This window comes from Aedes albopictus, chromosome 2 (genome assembly GCF_035046485.1).
Source record: "Aedes albopictus strain Foshan chromosome 2, AalbF5, whole genome shotgun sequence".
Classification (NCBI taxonomy): domain Eukaryota; kingdom Metazoa; phylum Arthropoda; class Insecta; order Diptera; family Culicidae; genus Aedes; species Aedes albopictus.
Window position 1 is genome coordinate 76,052,694 of NC_085137.1, and position 22,153 is coordinate 76,074,846.

Here is a 22,153-nt window from a genome sequence, read left to right on the forward strand (position 1 = left end):
AGGTCTACAATCGCGTATTATGTGCACCGATGTACAACAGAGTATGGATCGTCCGTCCGTCTGTGATGGCATCGAACTCGGAAGACACGATCTTGCTTTTTTGCCATCTCCTGCTGTATGTTATAGCCGGTGGGGCGCGCGGAATGTTTTAATGAACACATTCGTTAACTAATCGTACTCCGAAGAGAAGCAGTTGGATCAAGCTTCTGGAGACATGGACTGTCGCTGGAGACATTTTCCCAGCAATTCTTTGTTTGCTTCAAAGGTGGGAATACTGTAAGGTACGTATCACATGTTCATTGCAACTGATTTAAATAAATTTCTTCGTCGGGTTTTACGCAAGGCTGTGTTGTACACGTCACGATGGTAGCCATACATACCATCAATTGACAGCGCATTCGCTTTGGCATGTTTTTTCGATGTGATCAATATACAAAAATCAAATGAATACTCATTATTTAATTACAAATAAAAGTGATGATCTAATAAATCCAAATCGATGGCCCAGCAATAAGTAAAACAATGACATCTCAATCTAATTATTTTCGCCGGACATTTTTTTTTCAGAATGAATTAATGGCTGTTCAGTGTTCACCCAATCAATGAGTGATTCTTCAAATGCTTTTGAAAGAATGTGGTGTATTGGTAGTTCGAATGGTTTCATAAACTTTAACAAATCTTCACTGAGCCGTGTTAAGTGCGCCAATTCGTCGACTTCCTGGACATATCACTATGCTTAGCTAACAAAGAGAACACTTCATTTCATAGAAGTATGAGGTAACAAGCTGTTTTTCATTATCGATGATAGAAAATCTCTCGAATGCAAAAGAACATGCGAGTGGCGCCAAACTTCTGATACCTGATATCCAATTATATCATTTATTCAATAGTACATAATGCTCCCATATATACTTGATCAAACTTTCAATCAAATGAAGTGGATTCCCCACGCAATTGAACGAAGCACTATAATTATCAAATTTCAAGGATAAACTCCACCAGCCTCCCAATGAAGCATCAGCTGTATTGTGCAAAATAATATTAAAAAAAAACACATTGCAAATTAATTTACGGAATCGGAAAGCAAGATCATTTTTCACCATTGTTTGCGTCTTTCCACAGGGGAGAGGTGCTAAAACGGCACGAACTGGTTTACTTCAAGATGAAAACAGCTGGTCTTCTTGAACACATTTCGCCTATTCACTGTTCCTGCGGTAGTCAGTGCGATTTACTGACCTGGACAATTGGTGCGATATTATCCGCTTCACTCCAACTAAGCTAGTATAATATTGGATATCGGTAGATGGACAGGATGAAACTGAACTCGACTTCCATTTTGCGAATTACCACTGTCTTGAAAGCTTTTTTTTTCTTTGTTTTGTCCTAAAACACATCGATCTTCATTAGCGTTTGTCCGTTAAAGGTCTGATTCGAACCTAACCCAAATATAACTCAATCGTCAAATTTAACCCACATTTTCTCTTTACCTAAAGCTCTTAATTGACGCAACCGTAGGTACGGAAAAAAGGTGTTCCGTGCACGTGTTATGCTTACAGTTAGCCACATCTTTCGTAATCGAAGATTGGCAGAATGTTTGAGAACACTCATCCGCTCTCACATTACCCAATCACCGCTTATTATTAGCTTGTTTTCGCTCATCCGATCATTCTCTGATGATCGAGTTTCCGATTTCTCCGGCGAATTTTGCACAGCACATGTGCTGTTTACTGTGGCATAGCGCAATTATTGCTGCTTCTTAACTTCTGACTGAGCCATGATCCGGTATCATCGAGCACCAAGACTTCACGCCACACCGTTCCGCTCCCGTCTATCCGTATTTATGTAACCGATAATCATCGAAGTCTTAATTATCCACGTTTACTCGTCTGATTCGATTCTTTTCACACTGGCTTCTATTCTGCTTTGATTGAATTTTCACAGTACATCAGATGCGCGTATTCTTGAAAAAAGAAGTGTGAAAGACAGGGATTGATCATACCTTACGAAATGGTTTTCACATTAGCACAACCAAATGTGCAAATCTTAATGAGCATATTTTAAATAATTTTTGACCAAAAATCAAACAAAAATCTTTTCTCATCAATTCATTGAGGACGTTTTCAGAGATTGATCGAATCCGTCAATCAATTCAAGAAGTTCCTCTGGATTAAAAAATCTTGCAGGCTAAGAAATATAACTAGTGAAGCGGGATAGATGAACTTGTTGAATAAACCGTGGTATAACAGAGGACTCTCGAAAAATTACTAGCCAAAAAACTCGTGGAAATGCATTCTGCAGTTCTGGACGAATTTGAAATAGTATTTTTTTTTTCAAATATCGCTGAAACATGAAAAAAGTGGATTTTTTGATAAATATCTTACTAAATTTGTGATTAACTGAAACGTTGCAAGCAAAATTTCGAAACAGAGTGTAAATTAGTAAAAATACTGAGAAACGTGTAATTTTTCAAAAACTCTTCGTATTATTTTTTTTCTTTTCAGTTCAAGTAAGTAACATATGGGAAAACTTTTTTTCATCAGAATTAACAATGCAAAAGGTGGGTCAAAACAGTTCAAAGAAGTTTTGTTTTGAAATTGACTGAGTTACACCAAAACCTCCATTTAGGTAACGAGTCGGGACTGCCTTAATAGAGTTTTTACCTAAATGGATTCAGTTCATTACCTAAATGGATTTGAAGATTCAAAAGAAGTTCAAGAAGGGCGAGTGGCCTGGAGTTTTCAGAGGGATTCCATGGGAGATTCATGAGGCCATGGGGGGGAGGTGTGTTGTCAGAGACGTTGCACCGGAGGGCGTCAGGGGTATTTTCGGGGAGTTTCGAAGGGTAGTTGCGTTACATTGGATTCGATGGGTTTTTAGGGGGATTTCGAGGGCATTTCAGAAAGCTTCAGAGGTTTTTTGGGGAGTTTCAGAAACGCTACTCAGGCATTAAGAAGGCGTTTTTAGGGGTTTCTGAGGGTCTCAGATGCGTTAAATGGGGTCCGAGGGGGTTTTAGAGGGGATTTCGAAGACATTTCAGGCAGCTTCAGATGATTTTTAGCGAGTTTCAAAGGCGTTGCTCAAGCGTTACCAAGGCGTTTTCGGTGGTTTCTAAGGGTGCGTTACATGGGTCCGATGGGGTTTTAGGGGGATTTTGAAGGCATTTCAGACAGCTTCTGAGGATTTTTGGCAAGTTTCAGAGGTGATACTCAGGCGTTACGCAGGCGTTTTTGGGGGTTTTGTAGGTTTAAGGTGCGTTATATAGAGTCCGAGGGGGTTTTAGAGGGATTTCGAAGGCTTTTCAGAAACCTTCAGATGATTTTTAACGAGTTTCAGAGGTGTTATTCAAACGTTACGTAGGCGTTTTCGACGGTTTCTGAGAATCTCAGGTGTGTTACATGGTGTCCGAGGGGGTTTTAGGGGGATTTCGAAGGCATTTCAGAAAGCTTCAGGGGATTTTTGGCGTGTTTCAGAGGCGTTATGCAGGCGTTTCCGGGGGTTTCGGAGGGACTCAAGGGTGTAACTGGGGGTTTTGAGGAGAGTTAAGGGGGCCTACAGTTTCTGAAAATACATTTTGGATCACAGCACTTAAGTAAGCTTCAGGGAGATTTCAGCGGTGCTTTAAAGCTTTTCTTAAACGTTTCAGATGGTTTCAGAAGGGATTCAAGACGTTCCAGACCTAGGGGCGGGACAGCTCTAATATTAATTAGCGGTATTAACAGTATTAGGAAATATTAATACCTGAGCCAAACTGAATTCGAACGAAGTAAGCCATGTCGATTGAAATGAATTGACTTGGTGCATTTGGTATGTCAACTAAAAAAAATCCAAAAATGATCCATATGTTTTCATCGGTTTTATATTTATAGATAAAAAAAAATCAGGACTAGGAAACCAAAATCGGCACGTTGGCACACCAGCCAGGGCACTATTGCCTACGTTGTGTGGTTGTGAATTTAACGGAATAAAGTAATTGATTTTTTGCCATCCTGCCATGTCAGAGGCCGAGTAGATCCTATTTTTTGTTCAACTGTTTTAGGGGCAATGAAGGTAGGGTTTTAGCAAATAACGTTCCTTTATAGTGCTTCTCATATCAAGAAAAACAGCTCTGGGCATATTGCTGGCAGGCACGATCGCCGACCGAAACAGTGGTAGTATCCGTACGTATGTCTAGTACGCAAAAGTTGATCTGCGATCTACGTTTCCTGACCATGCGATTTGCTGATCTGATAGACCGCTGTCGAAGTCACACCATCAGAGCCTATTTTCACACCTAAAATAATCAAAAGTAAAACAAGTTTTCAATAAAACAAATTGTATTAACATTACGGACAAACCGTACTTCCACTTCGCGTCTTCGTGACAGTTGATTGATGCATGAAAAGTCATGACATACTGCCCAAAACATGTGTCGGTGGATAGTGAAGATTAGGGTATTAATATTTATTAGACAGTATTAGAGTCGGTATTAGAAGCTGTCCCGCCCCTAGTTCCAGGCTGTTTACGATTGTAGATCCGATGACCTATACTCAAGGAAGCTCTTAGAGATTCTTAAAATTGAACTTATCACTTGTCAGCACAAAGTTGCATGAGGCTGAGTAAGCATGACTTTTATTCAATCATTTATGCACACAATTATGCATGTATATTCAATGACTTATGCTCAAGAAAGTTCTTAGGAAACCTTAAACAGTCCCAAACCAACCCCCAACCCCCTCATTGGCTCAACCCAACCCACCCCCCCCCCCTGAAGTTTGAGTATACAACGAAAAATTACCCAAAATACCAGCCACTACCCAAGTGGTTCGGCACCCTACTTCTCCAAATGACGTGATACTTGGTGGTTTTGTAGTTCATAGGCCACTGCAAGTCTTTGACGTTTCGTTGCCTTGCTGTTTACGATTCGGACTTCATCAGTTTATCGAACTTACAAGAATTTTGCCAGCTTTTTATGGGTAGTTTGGTTTAATTCAATATATGGGCTTCACGAGCGTGGAAACATGTGTTGCTTTATGACTTGACGACGGCACAGTAGGTGAGTCTGTTTGTGATTCCTTCAAGAGCTCTTGAAAGGATTCCTCAAGGAAGTACTCCCGGGATTCTTCTAAAGATTTTTTGTTCAGGGATTTCGTAAAAAATACTTTCTGCGATTAGTTCTGGAATTCCTAGATTTCTTCGCCATCCAGATATCCCATCCAAGATTCTCCTAAAAGTTTCTTTTGGAATGTCTTCAGACGGTATTCGTGGATATTCCAGCAATTTTCACCGGGATTTGTTCCAGAATAACTCCGGGAGTTCTCTCGGGAATTGCTTCAGATATTCGTTCCGAGATTTCTTCAGAAACTCTGCAAAATTCTGCCAAGATTTCTTCCAGGAGTTCTATGCGAGATTCCTCCCGGAGATCCTTCTGGAACTTCTTCGGAAATTCTATAATTATGAGATACTTCTTGGAATCCTACAAGAACTTCTTTCAATATTTCTTGAGAAAATACTCCAGCAAGTTTCTTCAGGATTTCCTCAGAAGCTATTGGAAGAATCTCGAAAGAAATTCCTTTCTTTGGATTGGATTGGATTGGATTGGATTTTGGGAACTCCATGGGAAATCTCGAAAGAAATCCTTTAAGCCCCAGAAAGAATCTCAGAAGGAATTCTGGAAGGAGTTCCTGAGATGGAACCTGTTATTAATCTCAGAAGAAACTTTTTGAAGGAGCTCAGAGCGAACTTCAGAAGGAACCCCAAAAAGAATCTCAGATATTGCTCCCTGAAGAATCAATGAAGGAAATCCTAGTGGGATCCTAGAAAAAAATATGAAGATACCACGATACCAAACTTCCTGGAAGAAACTCGGGAAAAATTGCTGAGGTCATCTTGGAAGAAGTAATCCTAGATAGACCACGAAATTAATTTCTAGAGGACATTCGGAAGGAATTTTCAAATCATCCAGGAAGTCCTGAAATAACCTCGAAAAATCAAACCAGGAAAAAAATCTCTGAAAGAATCCCGTCCGTACTTTCTGGAGGAATTCTGGTAAGAGCTTTAGGAATCTCGGAAGACACTCCTGGAAGAAACTCAAAGGGAACTTTTGAAGGAATCCTAAACAAATTTTGAAGACCGTCCTCAATCGATCCTTAATTGGTACAAGTTATGGCTCCCAAGAAGTCGTGCATTATTCGGATCCGTTCCGTTTCCGTAGGTATTCCGGATTGTTTTGGAGTCACGGGGTGATAACATTTTAATTTGATTTTTTGTGTTTTTCGCATTTTTCAGTATTTTTATCATCGATTTAAATAAGTTGACCCATTCGGATCGCCATGACAGGCTCTGCGGGTGTCTCATTGGGGACACTTCTGGTTTTCAACTAAAATATGTGTGCCTTCATGATTTTGAAAGATCGAGCCAGAATAGATATCATAAAGTCTCCGGAGCTACGTTAAATTTTAGGAAAAGTTTAATGTTCTGATATAAAATTTCAACCAGATTTACTCTACACCGCTTCTCCACTTATGTTTGTAATACTTCATGATTTTTTATTCATGAAAAATATGTGGGTTTTATGTTTTTATCCTGGGCAATATAAAAATTACACCAAAAAGATAATGTGAATTTCGGCTACATGAAAAATGATAAACAACTCTAAAAATTCAATTGTATTTGATCTACCAATTGCGATTGAGAATTACGTACAAAAGGCTGAAATATATAAGGCTAAAATTACAAAAGGCTGAAATTACAAAAGGCTGAAAAAAATTCTAAGGAAGCCGTTTTCAAGAACAGCCCGAGCTACCACGTTCATGCTACGGTTTATTTATGAGCAACATAGTAATGATAATGTGTCGCAAAATAGAAGCCTATACTTAACCCGTTAACGTCTATGGTGTCTTATAATTGTAGTTTTCATAAAAAAATATTATCAACCAAACCCAATAAAATAAATTTGATTTCACAAAAAAAAGAAATGGAAGCCTATGATGTAGCTCCAAAAAATATCGTCAATGTGGATGCTCGGCATCTGATAATTTTTTTCAAGCTCTATTTTAGCACAACATTTATACTATCGCTGTGTTCAGATCCATATAGATACAATGCATCTAATTAGTAAAAGGAAGAATTACTACTGAAGAAAAATGAGAAAATGATTGTCAGATGACATCATGGTATACTAAAGATATCCCTCGAGCAGTCGCGCACCTGCAACGGCGCCACTCTCACACGGTGTACCACAAGCGTGCATTTTTCATGGTGCGTGTACTCAGTACACGATGCGACCGCTTCCGGGATATCAAAAAGCATCAAACAGTCGATTTCTCGCTATTTATCTATTTTTCTCTTACTCTCCCACTCTCATTCATCAGTGAAAGTTATAAAAGGCATCCCTCCCTTTGCGTTACGCAATATTTGAACGAACCCTTAAATCAAACACGGAAGAATCCAAGCTGGAAGATCGACGGGACTTTCGACAGAATTCCGTTAGAAATCTGAAAAAAAAAAAACGGAAAGCATCTGTGGAGGGACCCCGACAGGAATCCTGGCACGTATACTAAAGATTCGCAAGAATCTTTAAAAGGGTACAAGTTGGAAGGATTGCTTCATGGATCCTAGCAGGAACTCCTACAGGAATCCTTTACGAAATTCCAGAAGGGATCTTTGAACAAACTCCAGCAGTTATCCCTGAAGGAATGCCGACTATAACACTTGAAAGAAACCTTTCCAGATTTTCTGAAGCAACCCCGGTAGAAATCCCTGAAAAAATCCCGGGAGGATGTCCTGAAGGAATTCTAGGAGGCATATATGGTAGAATCCTGAGAGGAGCCTTTGCTGAAAGCTTGGTGGGAATCCCTGAAATAATCACAGAAGAAATCCTGGGATGAATTTAGAATGCCTGAAAAACTCCCGAGAAGCCAGCAGGGATTTTGGTACGTACACTTGTAAGAATTCCACCATGATTCTATGAATATTTTTCGACAGAACTCTTTGAAAGTATACTAGGATGAATCTGAGAAGTAATTCCAGCAGAAATCCATAAAGAAATACTGGCTAGAATTTCTGAAAGACAACTTTCAGGATTTTCTAAAGCGATCCCGGCAGAAATACCAGAAGTTATTAATTTCTCAAGGAATTCCGTAAAGAATACCTGTTGGAATCAGGCTTGATAATCCTCCTCTAAATCAAAAGAGTTTTGCAACATGCTTTAGAGCGGTGTTTTGCTTCTGCCTCGTAGCGAGGTAGTGAACTAACCCCAAACAAGGATGGGAACACTCACTTGCTAAGAATTACACTCACTTGCAGTTTTCTCAGCTCAGAATCGTGCAATCAAGAAACTATGTATGGACGACTTTTGCCTTGTGGTTTTGTCTAAAACTTTGCCGGATAGAGTAGGGGTCGCACACGCATACCGAAGTCGTGAGGGAGCTTCGAAGGCAACTCTCCATGAGGTGAATGTAAATTACACTCACCTCGTGGAGAGTCGCTTTCACAGCGCTGTCCCGATTTTGGGATTCGTCTGCGACCCCTACTTCATTCGGCAAAGTTTTAGACAAAGCCACAAGGCAAAAGTCGTCCATACATCATTTCTTGATTGCATGCTTCTTAGCTGAGAAAATAGCAAGTGAGTGTAACTCTTTGCAAGTGAGTGTTCCCATCCCTGACCCCAAACACAGAGGCAATAAAAACTGAGCGAGGAAGAGGGGAACGAAAAAAGAGCCGATGATTATTTCGGGTTTTTGAGTGCGATTTTCGCCTCGAGAGTCTTCCTTTTTATGGGAGTGGAACTCTCGAGTGCTTTTTGTGTGTGAGTGGACGTGAGAAACACAACAAGCAATTATGAGTGTTGGACGAACTCCTCGCTGCGCCACAAGCTCGCGCTCGGTGCTGTTGAGGATTTGCGTTGTGATTTCTGAGTTTTATTTTCACTCCTCAGAAAATCGCCGAAATCGCTTCCTCATTTTCTCGCGAGGGAGTTTCAGTCCAGCCTGGTTGGAATCCTTAGAGGGACCATGACATGAATACCGGCTGGAAGCTGAGTAGGAATGCCTGTAAGAACCATAGAAGTCAGAGACGAACCAGCCAAGGGCTGAAAGTCTCTCTAATAAAGACAAATCAATCAATCAACCATAGAAGTCCCAGAAGGAATAATTGAATAAATTCCTTACAAAAAATCGGGAAGAATTTTTGAAAGAACTCCACCAGAAATTCCGGCACGAATACCTACAAAATCTAGGAGTGCCTGGAAAAAATTTGGGCAGAAATCTATATTCATTCATTTTTTTTTCTGGAGGAATCCCAGAAAAAAATCACAGCAGGAATCCGTGAAGAAATCTTTCAAGGAATTTCAGCAGGAATCCCTGAAAGAATGCAAAAATCCCTGAAGAGAATTCAGGAGCAATCTCTACAGCAATTTCGGAAGGAATATCTGAAGGAATCCCGAGAGGAATCCTAGTAAGGTTCTCGAGAAGAATGCCTGAAGAAATCCTGGAAAGAATTCCTGAAGGCAAGGATGGGAACACTCACTTGGAAAGAGTTACACTCACTTGCTGTTTTTTCAGCTCAGAGGTGTGCAATCAAGAAACGATGTATGGACGACTTTTGCCTTGTGGTTTTGTCTAAAAGTTTTCCAAATATAGTAGGGGTCGCACACGCATACCGAAGTCGTGAAGGAGCTGCAAAGGCAACTCTCCACGAGGTGAGTGTAAATTACACTCAGCTCGTGGAGAGTCGCTTTCACAGTTCTGTCACTACTTTGGTATGCGTGTTCGACCCCTACTATATTTGGCAAAGTTTTAGACAAAACCACAAGCAGTGTTGTTAAAAACTCAAATTCTCAAATCTCACGGTTTCACGCGCGATTCTTGACTAGCCAAAATCAACGACGAAAAAATCATGCATGAGTTGACTTATAATTTCACTCATTGCTTTATTTCTTGGTGCTCTCAATATTTAAATCGAAGTTTTCAGGATTGTATGATAGAATAAAAGCAAATCTAGCGTACAACAACATTGAATGCCATTCAAATTGACTTGGATTCGAGCTGAAAAACTCATCATTTTTGCAAATTGTTGCATAAGTAACTATATTTATCTTAATCGTTTGATCGGGAGTGTAGTTGTTAATTGATGTTGATCCTATGAAATCCATTGACATAAAATGGCTCAGCTAAAAAAAAAAAATTCACTCTGGATGATCCTTTATTTGTAAAACAAAACTTGAAATAGTTAGAACGCTTTATAAGAAATGACATTTTATTGCGTTACGTAAAATTTGAACGATCCTATACCACATGTGTGAAAACCTATGTACAACGGAACCGGGTTGCAAATGGGGTAGATAAACGAAGAAAACAAGCGACGAACCTGCGTGTGTACTGAATCGAATGGCACCCGCACCGCTTGCGTTGCTGGCTGATGCACCCAGATGCAGTGCGGAGCAGGAAAATTCACTTTCATCCTCGGCTCGACATTGATCTTGAAACTGGTTCGGCAATGGGCCAGCTCTGCCTCAAGCCCCCTAAGTATAGAGCATGGGTGGACGGGTATACGGCATTTGTTGTCGGTGTTCAACCTTGTCACCCGTTTATGGGGTGGATATGAACCATTGCGCTACATCGCGAGCTGGTAGTGCTGTCTTGGGAGGTGCCCGCATAAAAACATTATTTCCATAAAAAGTCAATTGGATACCGTCGCTCGCCACAAGTCTGGAGGGCACAGGTGAGCGAATTACGCCACATAATGGTGGTGTTTAGAAAGCATCTAGATAATTTCCCACTTCTGTGACAAGTATTACCACTAGATAGTAACTGGAGCTTGAATGAGTAGTGGTACTCTAGTGGAAATCGCAATCAGGTGGAAAGAGTGGAGGGTGGATGGAAATGTCGAGATTGGTGGGTGCTAGGTGGGTATCAAGGAAAGTGACTCCGATAGGTGAGAGTGGGCTTCAGGGAATAACGGTGGGTGCGCATTTCTGGTTTTATAAGAAGACATTATGCACTACGCTTCTAGTGGGAATCTGGTTTTGCGGAAGGTGGTGGTTTAGCAAAAAATACGAGCTGGTTTGATAGTGTAAAAAGAAAAGTTGATTAGATGGAGAAATGCAGCTGCGCGGGTGCATCTGGCTCATGGGTCTAAACTAATACCATGACCACATTATGGGTCACTGAGCTAAGAGAAATGTTTTGGCATCAGGGATCGGAGCATATTTTTACTTTCAATCCTGGTGATGGAGAAGAAAAAAAGTAGGATGGTAGCTTTCCTAGCTGGATGACCTTAATGAATGGAATTGCCCTATGGCAGCGCTTCCCAAACTCGGCTTTCGCGGCGCCCCAACGTGTCGCAGGCTCGCTTTTTATTCTCGTTTTAGCGAGCCCGCAAGATGCTGGTGCGCCGCGAAAACAGAGTTTGGGAAGCGCGGCCCTACGGTTACAAAATCGAAAAAAATAAACAAAGAATGAACCCATTAGGGGTCGTCCATAAATGTGCATATTTTCATTGTAGCGAATGCTCGTGGAATTATCTACGCAATTCTAAGAGCCCGCGATTGTAATTATTGTCGTCGCGGTTGAAACCCGAAGTTTCCCCAGACGCGACGCATTTTCTCCAAATCCATACGGGAAACCTAACGTCGGACATAGTGCGCTGGACACCTGATCCTCTATCCAGCGCACTATGTCCGACGTACGTCCGATGCAGGATTTAGGAGAAAAATCGATTTTCGCTTGTCAAAAATTCCGATTTTCAACTTTACGAACAATACAATAACTTTGCTACATTCAGTTGGTGATCTAGATAACTCAAACTGTTCTGGAAATAAGACGTTCAAGGTCTACAGGCTCTACTCTTGTTTCTCTTTACTCTATCGGTGAAATTCTTGCACGATTGTATCTGTTGTATTCAACAGTTCGTAGTATAAGCATAAAATGCAAAATCACCTGGCCTAATTGGAAATTGAATATTTCTAATACAGTCAAAGCACTTTTTTCCAAAATGATCCTGTAATCCATAAAAAATAAGAATGTCCAATTGGTCATTTTGTCTATAATGACAATCAGACATCCTTACATTCTTCGGTTTGTTGGGCATTCTTGTATGCATTAACGAGTTTTTAAACTCTTGGCTAGTTCATCTCGGGACCCTCGGCTTCACTTCCCTTCCGAAGGAAGAACTCATATTTTGTGAGTATGTCGGGAGTGGGATTCGGTCCCAGGTCCTCGTCGTGACAGTCACGTTTAGGAGAATATGCGGTTCTCAATTGAGCCGTAATTCACATTTATTTTCTATTTATTGTTATCAGTTTGCAAAGTTTGGGTGGAATCTGTATAAATAATCTCCAACAGAAAATTTACTGGCATTGGAAGATCTGAAAAGTAAAAACATCTCTGACATCCGACAACCAAAAGATCTGAAAACTACTACTTCAGTTCTTTCAGATATTCATCTACAACATCCTAAAATCGGAAGATCTAAAATTTACTGTTCAAGTATAAAATTAGTTCTCAATTATTGTCGGGAAAGTTTCATTGTTGATTTGTTACATTCCTATATCATGCATTTCTTTTGAATCTCTTGGATCGATCGCGTTTAATGCTTCGGTTATGTGAAAAATTCTTTATTACACCTCGAAATATAACCTCAAAGCGTTTGACTCCTCTGTTCATTTTGACATATGGGGATTTTTTATTACCGTTCTGGTTTGGGCCGATTGGGCTCAATTGAGAAAAAATCAGAGTCGCCTATTTTTCCGGAAAACTTTTTTGTTTCACCTGATACTACTTACAAAAATCATAACTCAAGAACGAAGCATCGTAGAAACAATTTTTTTCTTAAGAAATATAAGCAAATTTTTCAGAAATCAAAAAAATATGAGCTGGACAAAGTTTTCCACAAATTTTCCACAATTGAGAAAATTCGTAAAGAAAAGCCGGAAGAACTAAAGCTTAAATTCACCAAACCCGACAGCCCTACGCCAAGCAACCAGCGATACAAACGTAGCGGTATCCCTATAACTTCCCTGAAGAAGACCCAAACCAAGGGTCGAAACGTCGGATGAAATAGTATCACCCCGCTTATAATTTATCCGGATCGAAAAGCTAACCATAGAGGGATAACTCTGCCAATCCGTTGGTCGTTTCCACAATCAGATTGGTCATAACTCAGGTAAGAAAAACAGTGCATTCCAAAATTTACAGCGATCAAAGCTTATGAAATCACCTTCTCAAAAATATTTTTTTGAAAATTTTCCACGAATTCGGGCATAGTTTTACCTGCTTATCTTTATGAATTTTCTCAACAATGGAAAATTTTGTGGAAAACTGTATCTCATCATATTTTTTGGATTTCTGAGAAAATTTGCTTGCATTTTCATTAAAAAAAAAACTTTGTTTCTACAATGCTTCGTTCTTGAGTTATGATTTTTCAAAAAAAAGGATTACATGGCACATTTGGACATGTTTAAACAAAATTGGTCATAACTCAAAAACGGAAAAAAGTGCATTCCAAAAATTTCAGCAATTAAAGCTTATGCTATAAACGGGGATGAACCAGTCTCGGGCTGAAAATCCCCATAATAAAGAGCCAATAATAATAATTATGAAATAAACTTCTCAATTTTTTTTTCGAAAATTTTTCACGAGTTCGGGCATACCTACTTTTCTTTACGATTTTTTTCAACCGTGGAAAATTTTGTGGAAAACTTTGTCCAGTTCATATTTTTTGGATTTTTGAGAAAATTTGCTTTCATTTCTTTAAAAAAACCTTGTTTCTACGATGCTTCATTCTTGAGTTATGATTTTTCAAGTATCAGGGGAAAACAAGAAATTTCCACTTGAGTTTTTCGGGAAAATAGGCAACCCTGATTTTTTCTCCATTTTTTTTATTAATTCATTTATCCATCCTGCCTGTGGAAAAAGTTTCATGACAATCTGAGACCCTTCGGCCCAATTTGTACGATAATAAAAAAAAATGCTCAGATGCAACATGAGTAAAGAAGACGACGGCAACACTGCACAATGATCCACGAAACAGCTTTATGAGGAAAGATGCATTCACCGCCTTCAAATGATTATTTAGACAAATATGATCTTCTACAAAGTTGTTCCTAGAAATAAAGTCCTCTTTCCAATGTACATGAAAACTAGGGTGGTACATATTTTCAAAGAAATTGGAAACAAAACTTTTTTATTTTCAAGAATAACTATATACTATAAAGTTGTAGATCTATCTATTTTGAGCAAGTTTGCTGAAGAAAGTTTTAATGTAGCTTTAAAATTGACCGATTTAGAGATATTTTTCTGAATAAGCTTAGGGTGGTTCAGGAAAAATCGGATTTCTGGCTTCAACTTTTTTCAGTTTCAATTATTCATCAAAGTCGCGGAATAAACACTTATAGAGCATTTGAAGACGCGTCGTTTCGTGCGCTGAGATGGTTGTTATCTCTATTGGTTCAATAGTTACAGGTGTTTTTCGTAAAAAAATCATAGTTTTTTGAAAAGGAGGTATGACGAGTTGGGGCAAACATAAAAAATATCTTTTGCCCCCATTCAAAAGTAGAAATGTTGTTATAAAACATATCAAAAAATAAGAGGGTTTTTTTTTGTAACTGGAGTGAAAAATACTTGAAGAGTGCCTTTTTTCTAGAAAATCATCAATATCTTTTGAACTGAATGACGATGCAACATTCAAAATACACATTCCAAATTTCATAAAGATTAGAGCAGAAGAACCAAAGTTTCAGCCCATTGTAGCGTTCATAGTGACAAGGCAAAGCGCAAAACTTTAAACGCCAAACTTTTTATGAAGTGCTGTTACAATGATCACTATATCTTTAAAACTAGTTGAACGATTTGCATTTTTTGTTGTTCGTTTTTCAAATCTCGAGGTACTCAACAATTCAATTTATTTATTTATGAAAGTGATAAATAAATACTTAATTGACTTAAAAAAATGTTTAAGCTTTTTCACAAAAAAACAACGATTTGCAGTTTTATCGCGAACAAAAAATTGTTAAAGCTTCTTAAAACCACCTTTTGCGATAAACACGACTAAAGTTTCACGCTTTGCCTTGTCCTAATAGAGAGTGCGTGCAACAAGAGGCTGTAGCTCTGGTTCTTGTGTTCCAATCTATATTATTAATGAATGCTCAAAATTTCATTAAATTCGATTCACTGGTTTCGGAGATATGACAGTTTAAAAATTAGTTGTCTAAAATAGTGCCTAAAATTTGTGCCAGGGATGCACATATAATAGGTTGAAAAACAGTCAAAATTTGAAAATTTTCGATGCACTCTATGAAAAGTTACAGCTTGTTGAGAGAAAATAAGTTACCTATCCCAAACTTTTCGGCCACTCCCTGTATATGACACTGACTAGAGGAACAAACATGTAGTAATTTCTATGGGCAACAAGTGAATACCTAAAATTTATCGTAACGCGCTGATGAAACACTTTTTGCCATAAATAAAGTTTTACTGTTTAAAAAAAACAACACAACTTCGTGGAGTGGACCTGTTGTGAGGGTAAATCACGTGATCACGCTGAGGACCTGGGATCGAATCCCACTCAAGTCGAACACGCAAAATGTGAGTTATTCCTTCGGAAGGGAAATAAAGCGTTAGTCCCGAGAAGAACTAGCCTGTGGCTAAAAATCTCGTTAATACAGATAAAATAAAACAATTTCAACAGTGACAATGTTTGGCAATGCTCACATACAATTTGATTCACTTCATGTGAGTAATCATGACAAACAAATTGACGTAGACTTTGGTATCCTTACCAGGGCAGACGACAATATCTAAATCAAATCTCAAATAGAACAGTTTTGCTGTTTTTGCTCGATGTGATTTTATTCTGTTATTCAAAAATTTAAAGTATATCGCACCAATAACTCAAAGTGATATGACATCAGTTTTTGTTCTTGTCGAAATATCTGAAAATTTCTAAATATGAACAAATTTAGCTCTTATGCACGAAATGGAACACGTACACCCATAGAGATGGCTCATTGTTAGTGAAATGTCATGTGCATTTCTGAGCTGGGGAAACGAAGAACCTCATGCTCTTGTTTCCATGACACTTACAACAGTGAGCCGCAGTTGAGTGGTAAGCATCGCCGCCTGTGAATCCTTAGGTCCGTAGGTTCGATGCTGGGTGTTAGCTTTTCTTAATTTTTTTTTTCAAGAAAAAGGTCGACAAATCTTGTCTGCTATTGTTTTGATCTTGTAATATCCTAACGAGCTATTATTGAGCTCTTCTCCATACTAGATTTTGGTATTATTTCTGATGTTTTACCTCTGATCTCAATCAAACCTTCCTGGGCTTCGTAGTCGAGCAGTTAGCAGCGTCAGTCGTTAAGATGTCTCGTAAGTCTCGGAGTGTGGGTCTGATTTTTGCTCCAGTCGGGAAAAACTTTTCGTCAAACGGAAAATTCTCCACTGGACCACTGGGTGTTATATGTGTTGGTCGTTGTCTAATGATAGTAATGTTCAGTCTGTGCGGCCTCTGGCCAAAGACGGTGTAATTGTCTTTTAAAACCAATATCAGTTTTTGTTCTTCAATAATTCAATTATTAATAACTGGATGTGTTCTTCGTAAGATTTTCTCACTTACTCGGGTACGACTGCGGAAAAACTTTTTTTTGTCTTTGGTATATGTAGAGACTTTCAGCTGGCTCGTCTCTTGCGGAAAAACTTCTCAACCGATTTCAGCCAGATTTTTTTTTTTTTGAGCGTTCACTATCTATGTTTCGTGTCCTTTGATTATTATAGGACACAACACGATTATTTTTCGTAAAGAAAATCTGTAATGCGTTTATGTTATGTTTTTTTATTTTTATTTTTTTCTTTAAAATGTGTTTTTTATTTATTTTGGCTTGTGTTCTCTCTCTCTCTCTTCTTGGCGTAACGTCCTCATTGGGACAAAGCCTGCATCTCAGCTTAGTGTTCTATGAGCACTTCCACAGTTATTAACTGAGAGCTTCCTCTGCCAATGACCATTTTTGCATGCGTATATTGTGTGGCAGGCACGAAGATACTTTATGCCCAAGGAAGTCAAGGAAATTTCCTTTTACGAAAAGATCCTGGACCGACCGGGAATCGAACCCGTCACCCTCAGCATGGTCATGCTGAATACCCGTGCGTTTACCGCCTCGGATATATGGGCCCATTGGCTTGGGTTACACTATTTATTTTCAAGACGTCGCGATTTTTATTGCTGTCATACGATTTGACCTCTGTGGAGCAGTGATGGTTAAAGCGCATGCATTTCGATGACCTGGAATCGAATCCCACTCGCAACAAACTCACAAATTGTGAGTTCTTTCTTCCGAAGGTAAGTAAAACATATATTCGGAGATAAACTAGGCTAAGACTAAAATATTGTAGTAATTTGCAGTTAAGGAATTCGGCTTCGGCAGTCTTTGGTTTAAGCGTTGATAGTTTGTTATCTTCCATATAGCCGAGGCGATAAACGCACGGGTATTCAGTATGACCATGCTGAGGGTGACGAGCTCGATTCACGGTCGGTCCAGGATCTTTTCGTAAAGGTAATTTCCTTGACTTCCTTGGGCATAGAGTATCTTCGTGCCTGCCACACGATATGCGCATGCAAAATGGTCATTGGCAGAGGAAGCTCTCAGCTAATAACTGTGGAAGTGCTCATAGAACACATAGAAGCTGAGAAGCAGGCTTTGTCCCAATGAGGACGTTACGCCAAGAAGAGAGAGAGAGAGAGTGTTTGTTATCTTCACCGACGTTTCGGTCCTCGGATCGGGCCTTCTTCAGGGCCTATTCTTATTGAAGATACTAAACTATTAGTACACGGAGATAAACTTCGTTCGTTTGAAACAAAAATATTCATGTTTATTTGGTAAACTGATAAAATGTTTAAAACTAAAATTTTAATTTTTAAAACTAACTCATTGCACATTTATTTAGAAAATACCCATTGAGGAGTCCCCCGTTCCGCCGACGAGAACATAAACAAAACTCTCAAGTTCCAGCTGCAACATCAAACAAGATTTCCTCCTGCAAAAAAGGCAAGGTTCACCGAAAGTCTCCACGAAATCCCGTTGTTTTCGGGAGCGTCTGATATCTAATAGATGTAAACATGATGTTGGCATTGAAAGTACAACCCGGGAGGTGGGTTTTTCCTGAGATGGAAATGACTTTATAAGTTTAATGGGGATACAAATATTTCCGTAGGGCCGACCTGCCCAAAAAAAAACAAAAATATTTACATTTATTTCTAACATAATCTGTCAGAAGATGCATTTTTGTTTCAAACATGGAATGCATTTGATTCAAATGTGACGTTCAATTTGCTCCAAACAGTTTTATTTTTGTGGCCTGAACAAATTGACAATTCATTTGAATTTACCTAAAATATTTTTGATTTTAACATAGTGTTTTCTGCGTGTAAGTTGTTTGAGGCTCCAAAAAGTTTTAAATTGTGTAATTGTTTGAACGCTAATTATTCACACCAAAGCCAAAATCCTAAACTGCAAACTCGTTAATATGTAATCAAAATATCGTATTCTCGAATTCTCATCAATTAAAAAACGAAAATCACCGTATCTTACATCAGTTTCATTATTTGGGAAACGAAATTTTGTCCATGAAACATAACCGGTGCTTTAAATCTAGTAAAGACCCTCAATGTAAATTTTACAAGTGTGCTTTAAAGTGTGCTTGTGACTTTGTTGCTCGACTGAAAAGTTTGATAATTTTTTTTATGTCAATGAACAGACGTGTGATTAATTGAAGAATGATGAACTACAAATTAAGTTTGAACTGAATAGTTTTGTCACAATATAAATTATGAAGACTTTATGTCGCATTAGAGCCTGATATAATTGGCCATCTTACCAAATGGCGTTGAATTCCAAACTTTTCAAACATAAAAAATGTCTATATACCCTCAAAAAGTAAAAAAAAAAAAAATATGGGAATAATCCAATTGCAATTGAACGAATTATTGAAGTATGATTTATTGCAACATGGCGGGACGTTACAAGTGTATTACATATATATAAAGTTTCACACTGTGACAACAGTGGAGTTGTTAAACATGCAATCTATCCGTGCATTCCATAGCGACCGTTTAGCTCTCTATTCTCGACTCAAAAAGCACTTGTCTCAAGCAGTCGTATATCAGCAAATTCGACTCAATGCATGAAAGTGAATTCAAATAAAGTTTTCTATTTCATTTTTTGCTTTCCAGTCAAGATGTGCAAAATTTATTTATTTGTACGTTTGCTGAAGAAATTATTTTTGCACAACATTTGATCAAACATTGTTTCGGAAATCCCAAAATTAGGACAAATTCCTTCACCCAGTAGTGCCGGAAGATATGCTGACTCACTGCACGTGAGGGCCTTTCAAGAGCCCTTGGGAGATGTACACGATCTCAGCTGTTGGAATGTAGCACCAAATAAGCGGTTTGTGCCACCGCCCATATGTTTACGCTAAAACCAAATAACAAGTTTCGCACAATACATGTCCGATTTGCACCAATAGCACTTGGAGTCGTAACGTACAAAGCATCTTCAACGTGCGTTCAGTAGCCGTTATAAATCTACGCATGATCTTTTTTTGCAAAGCAAAATTCCTCTTGAACGGTGTTTTTTTTTCTCTTCGTTGAGATGCCAACATGCCCTGCAGCTTGCAAAAAATCTTGTCCGTGGAGTTCATTGATCACTGAACTGCTTTTACACTCTATCCGACCTATACGTCGAACTTCTTTTGAACTTAAGGTCAGCGGTAGAATGAAATTGTAATTACATCTGTGCCCAAAGGCGCTATACTTACGGTGTGTAGAGAAAAAATCGAATATCCTCATGTGGGCAGTCGTAGTCTTTCTTCCACATGCATCTGAAGAAGTTCAGGTCAAAAACACCGCCGGGAGTAAATAGGCACCACGTCTCTGAAACAATCGAAACACTCACTCATTCCACTTGCGCTTTTGATAATCGGTTTGTGCAGCTCTATAAATTTTTAATATTTTTGCATATTTTAACCATGAGCCCTGATCAGAGCGACCACGCTTCACACAGTGGAAAAGCACTTTCCATTTCATCACTAACCATGCCTGCACTACACTGCATGAAACAGGCGCAACCAGTAATTTACCTGTTAGCAGAGATAGAATTAGTAACAGTCGCACCATTGAACTCATTTCGCGATATTGGTAATAAAAACGTTTTATAATCACTATTAAAAAAAAAGACGGCAAAAGCAATGCCAATTATTGGCCCTTATGGTAATGAAACTTGAACTACACTAGCAATAATACTGGATCGCTCTCGCGTTCCCCTTCCGAAGGCAGTAGGCACTATAAACGATTTTCCATCGCGAAGTACCGACAATTTCCACCGATGGCTCGAAGAAAGTACGACCTCATCGTTACGAAAGCGCGAATAGAACTGAAAACATTGTGCCACCAAGCGGGTACCCACAGATGGCTCAGCCGGCTCAGACGAGGGCCCCACGCCTCACCTACCACACCAGCCCCAGCCGGGAGAGATGGATTTTCTAGTTGGCAATTTTTCTTTCCGCGGATTTGCACATTTCTCTCGGCGTGCTCTTTTCCCGGCCAGGTGGGTTCTGCGCGCGCTACCACTGACTGGCACTGCGATGCGATTGCGATTGACGACCCGCACATGGTGGCTTGAAACAAGAGAAATAAGCCGAAACCAGTCCAACGGCTTTTGTGGCGGAATTTTCCGATAATCGTCGCCAACCGGGCGGAAAGTGTGATAATTTTACAATTAATTCGATTAAAGGTTTTTTTGCGACATTACTTGTTATTCGATTCAATCGCTTACCTAATATATTTTTGCAATAAATAAAACAATAGGTCAGTGATACAATGTTGACGACAAAACTAACCAGATCGTTCCAGCTAAGTGAGTTACTGGTGATTTTTAAACTTATCAACTTTTTGAATCTTAAGCTTTGGTCGTACATATTTGAAAAGGCTTGATTTCTCCGGGCTCTTCTAGAGATTATTGCCGAAGTTCCACTATTTACTCTGCAGCTATAACCCTTTATAAGGCAGTGGCCACCTTATACACATATTTTTTTCTGTTCGTTTAGAAAATTTTTACAACTTCTGTTTTAACTGATGGACACATTAGGCCTTTGTGAGCACTCATGATTTTTTTTGATCCATAACAAATATGAATGGGCGTTTTTAGAAAAAAATGTCTCTCCAAAAACCGCAATTTTTGAGTGCATAAAGGTTTATAAGCTCGAACTTCTGTTGTGGTGAGCGAAATGAAAATCGAATGATGGGGAATGAAAGGCCCATGTTCCTTTTACTTGTGGACAAAATTCCAACTTGATTGCTTCATTACTTTTAGAAAGTCGACCTTTTGAAAAAATGTACTATAATAAATGGGCATGTACTAAAATTGACATATCGTCCAAAATAATTGACGAATCGAGTAAAATCCACACAAGTAACTCATGAATATTAGGGCAACAACCTGTCAAAAAATCAGCATGATTGATAAACGCATCACAAAATAACAAAATTTTAAACTTTGTTGACAAAAAGTTAAAATTTAGACCATTTTTTTTCATACAAAATTGACCATCGAATTTTTTGAAAATAAAAACGTTTCTATTCATTACACCACATTTACTTTATATTCCAATGCAGAACTAGTGGATTCCGTGCCTGGTTCTCGCGGCCTTATAAAGGGATAAAGTGTTGTCCAATCAAAGTTTGTGAATATTTTGAAAAGGGTTATTAGAGCCCTTGGAAATTTGGCAAAGTAATCCTAACAGGGTAATCGACTGTATAAAATGAGCTACGCGTAGTGGGATCGAGTGCTTTATCAACCAATGTCCATTTCAGCTCAATTATGACAGGATAATCGATTAGCACCAATTTAAATAAGGGTCATACCAGGTCATACCACAATATTCCTAAATAATGGACGCTGTGAGCAAAAGGCAAAGGCTCTGAGCAAAGAAAGTTTTGCTCAAAATTTGCCAAAACAGTGATATAATCAAAAAAAAAAGGAAAAAGATAATTTTGGGTTACTGAGATATAACGCAGCCTTGCTTTTTTACAAAACAAATCATTAAAACAGGTACAGCGACAATTCTAGCAATTTAAGGATCAAGTACGGAGTCATTTTGTAATTCACCCCATCGGAAACTTATGGATT

The 22,153-nt window shown here is 38.8% G+C and overlaps 1 protein-coding gene across 1 annotated transcript in view; it reads right to left on the reverse strand.

Moving 5' to 3' along the window:
- Positions 1-20,470, reverse strand: part of LOC115265230 (phospholipase A1) — a 53,133-nt gene extending 32,663 nt beyond the window's left edge. Inside the window, exons 1-2 of the mRNA XM_062849970.1 lie at positions 20,106-20,470; positions 19,785-19,899 (exon numbers count right to left, since the gene is read on the reverse strand). Coding sequence (XP_062705954.1) covers positions 19,785-19,899; positions 20,106-20,151 — 161 coding nt within the window. The 5' untranslated portion in view covers positions 20,152-20,470. The remainder of the gene's footprint in view (positions 1-19,784; positions 19,900-20,105) is intronic.
- Positions 20,471-22,153: the final 1,683 nt, after the last annotated feature.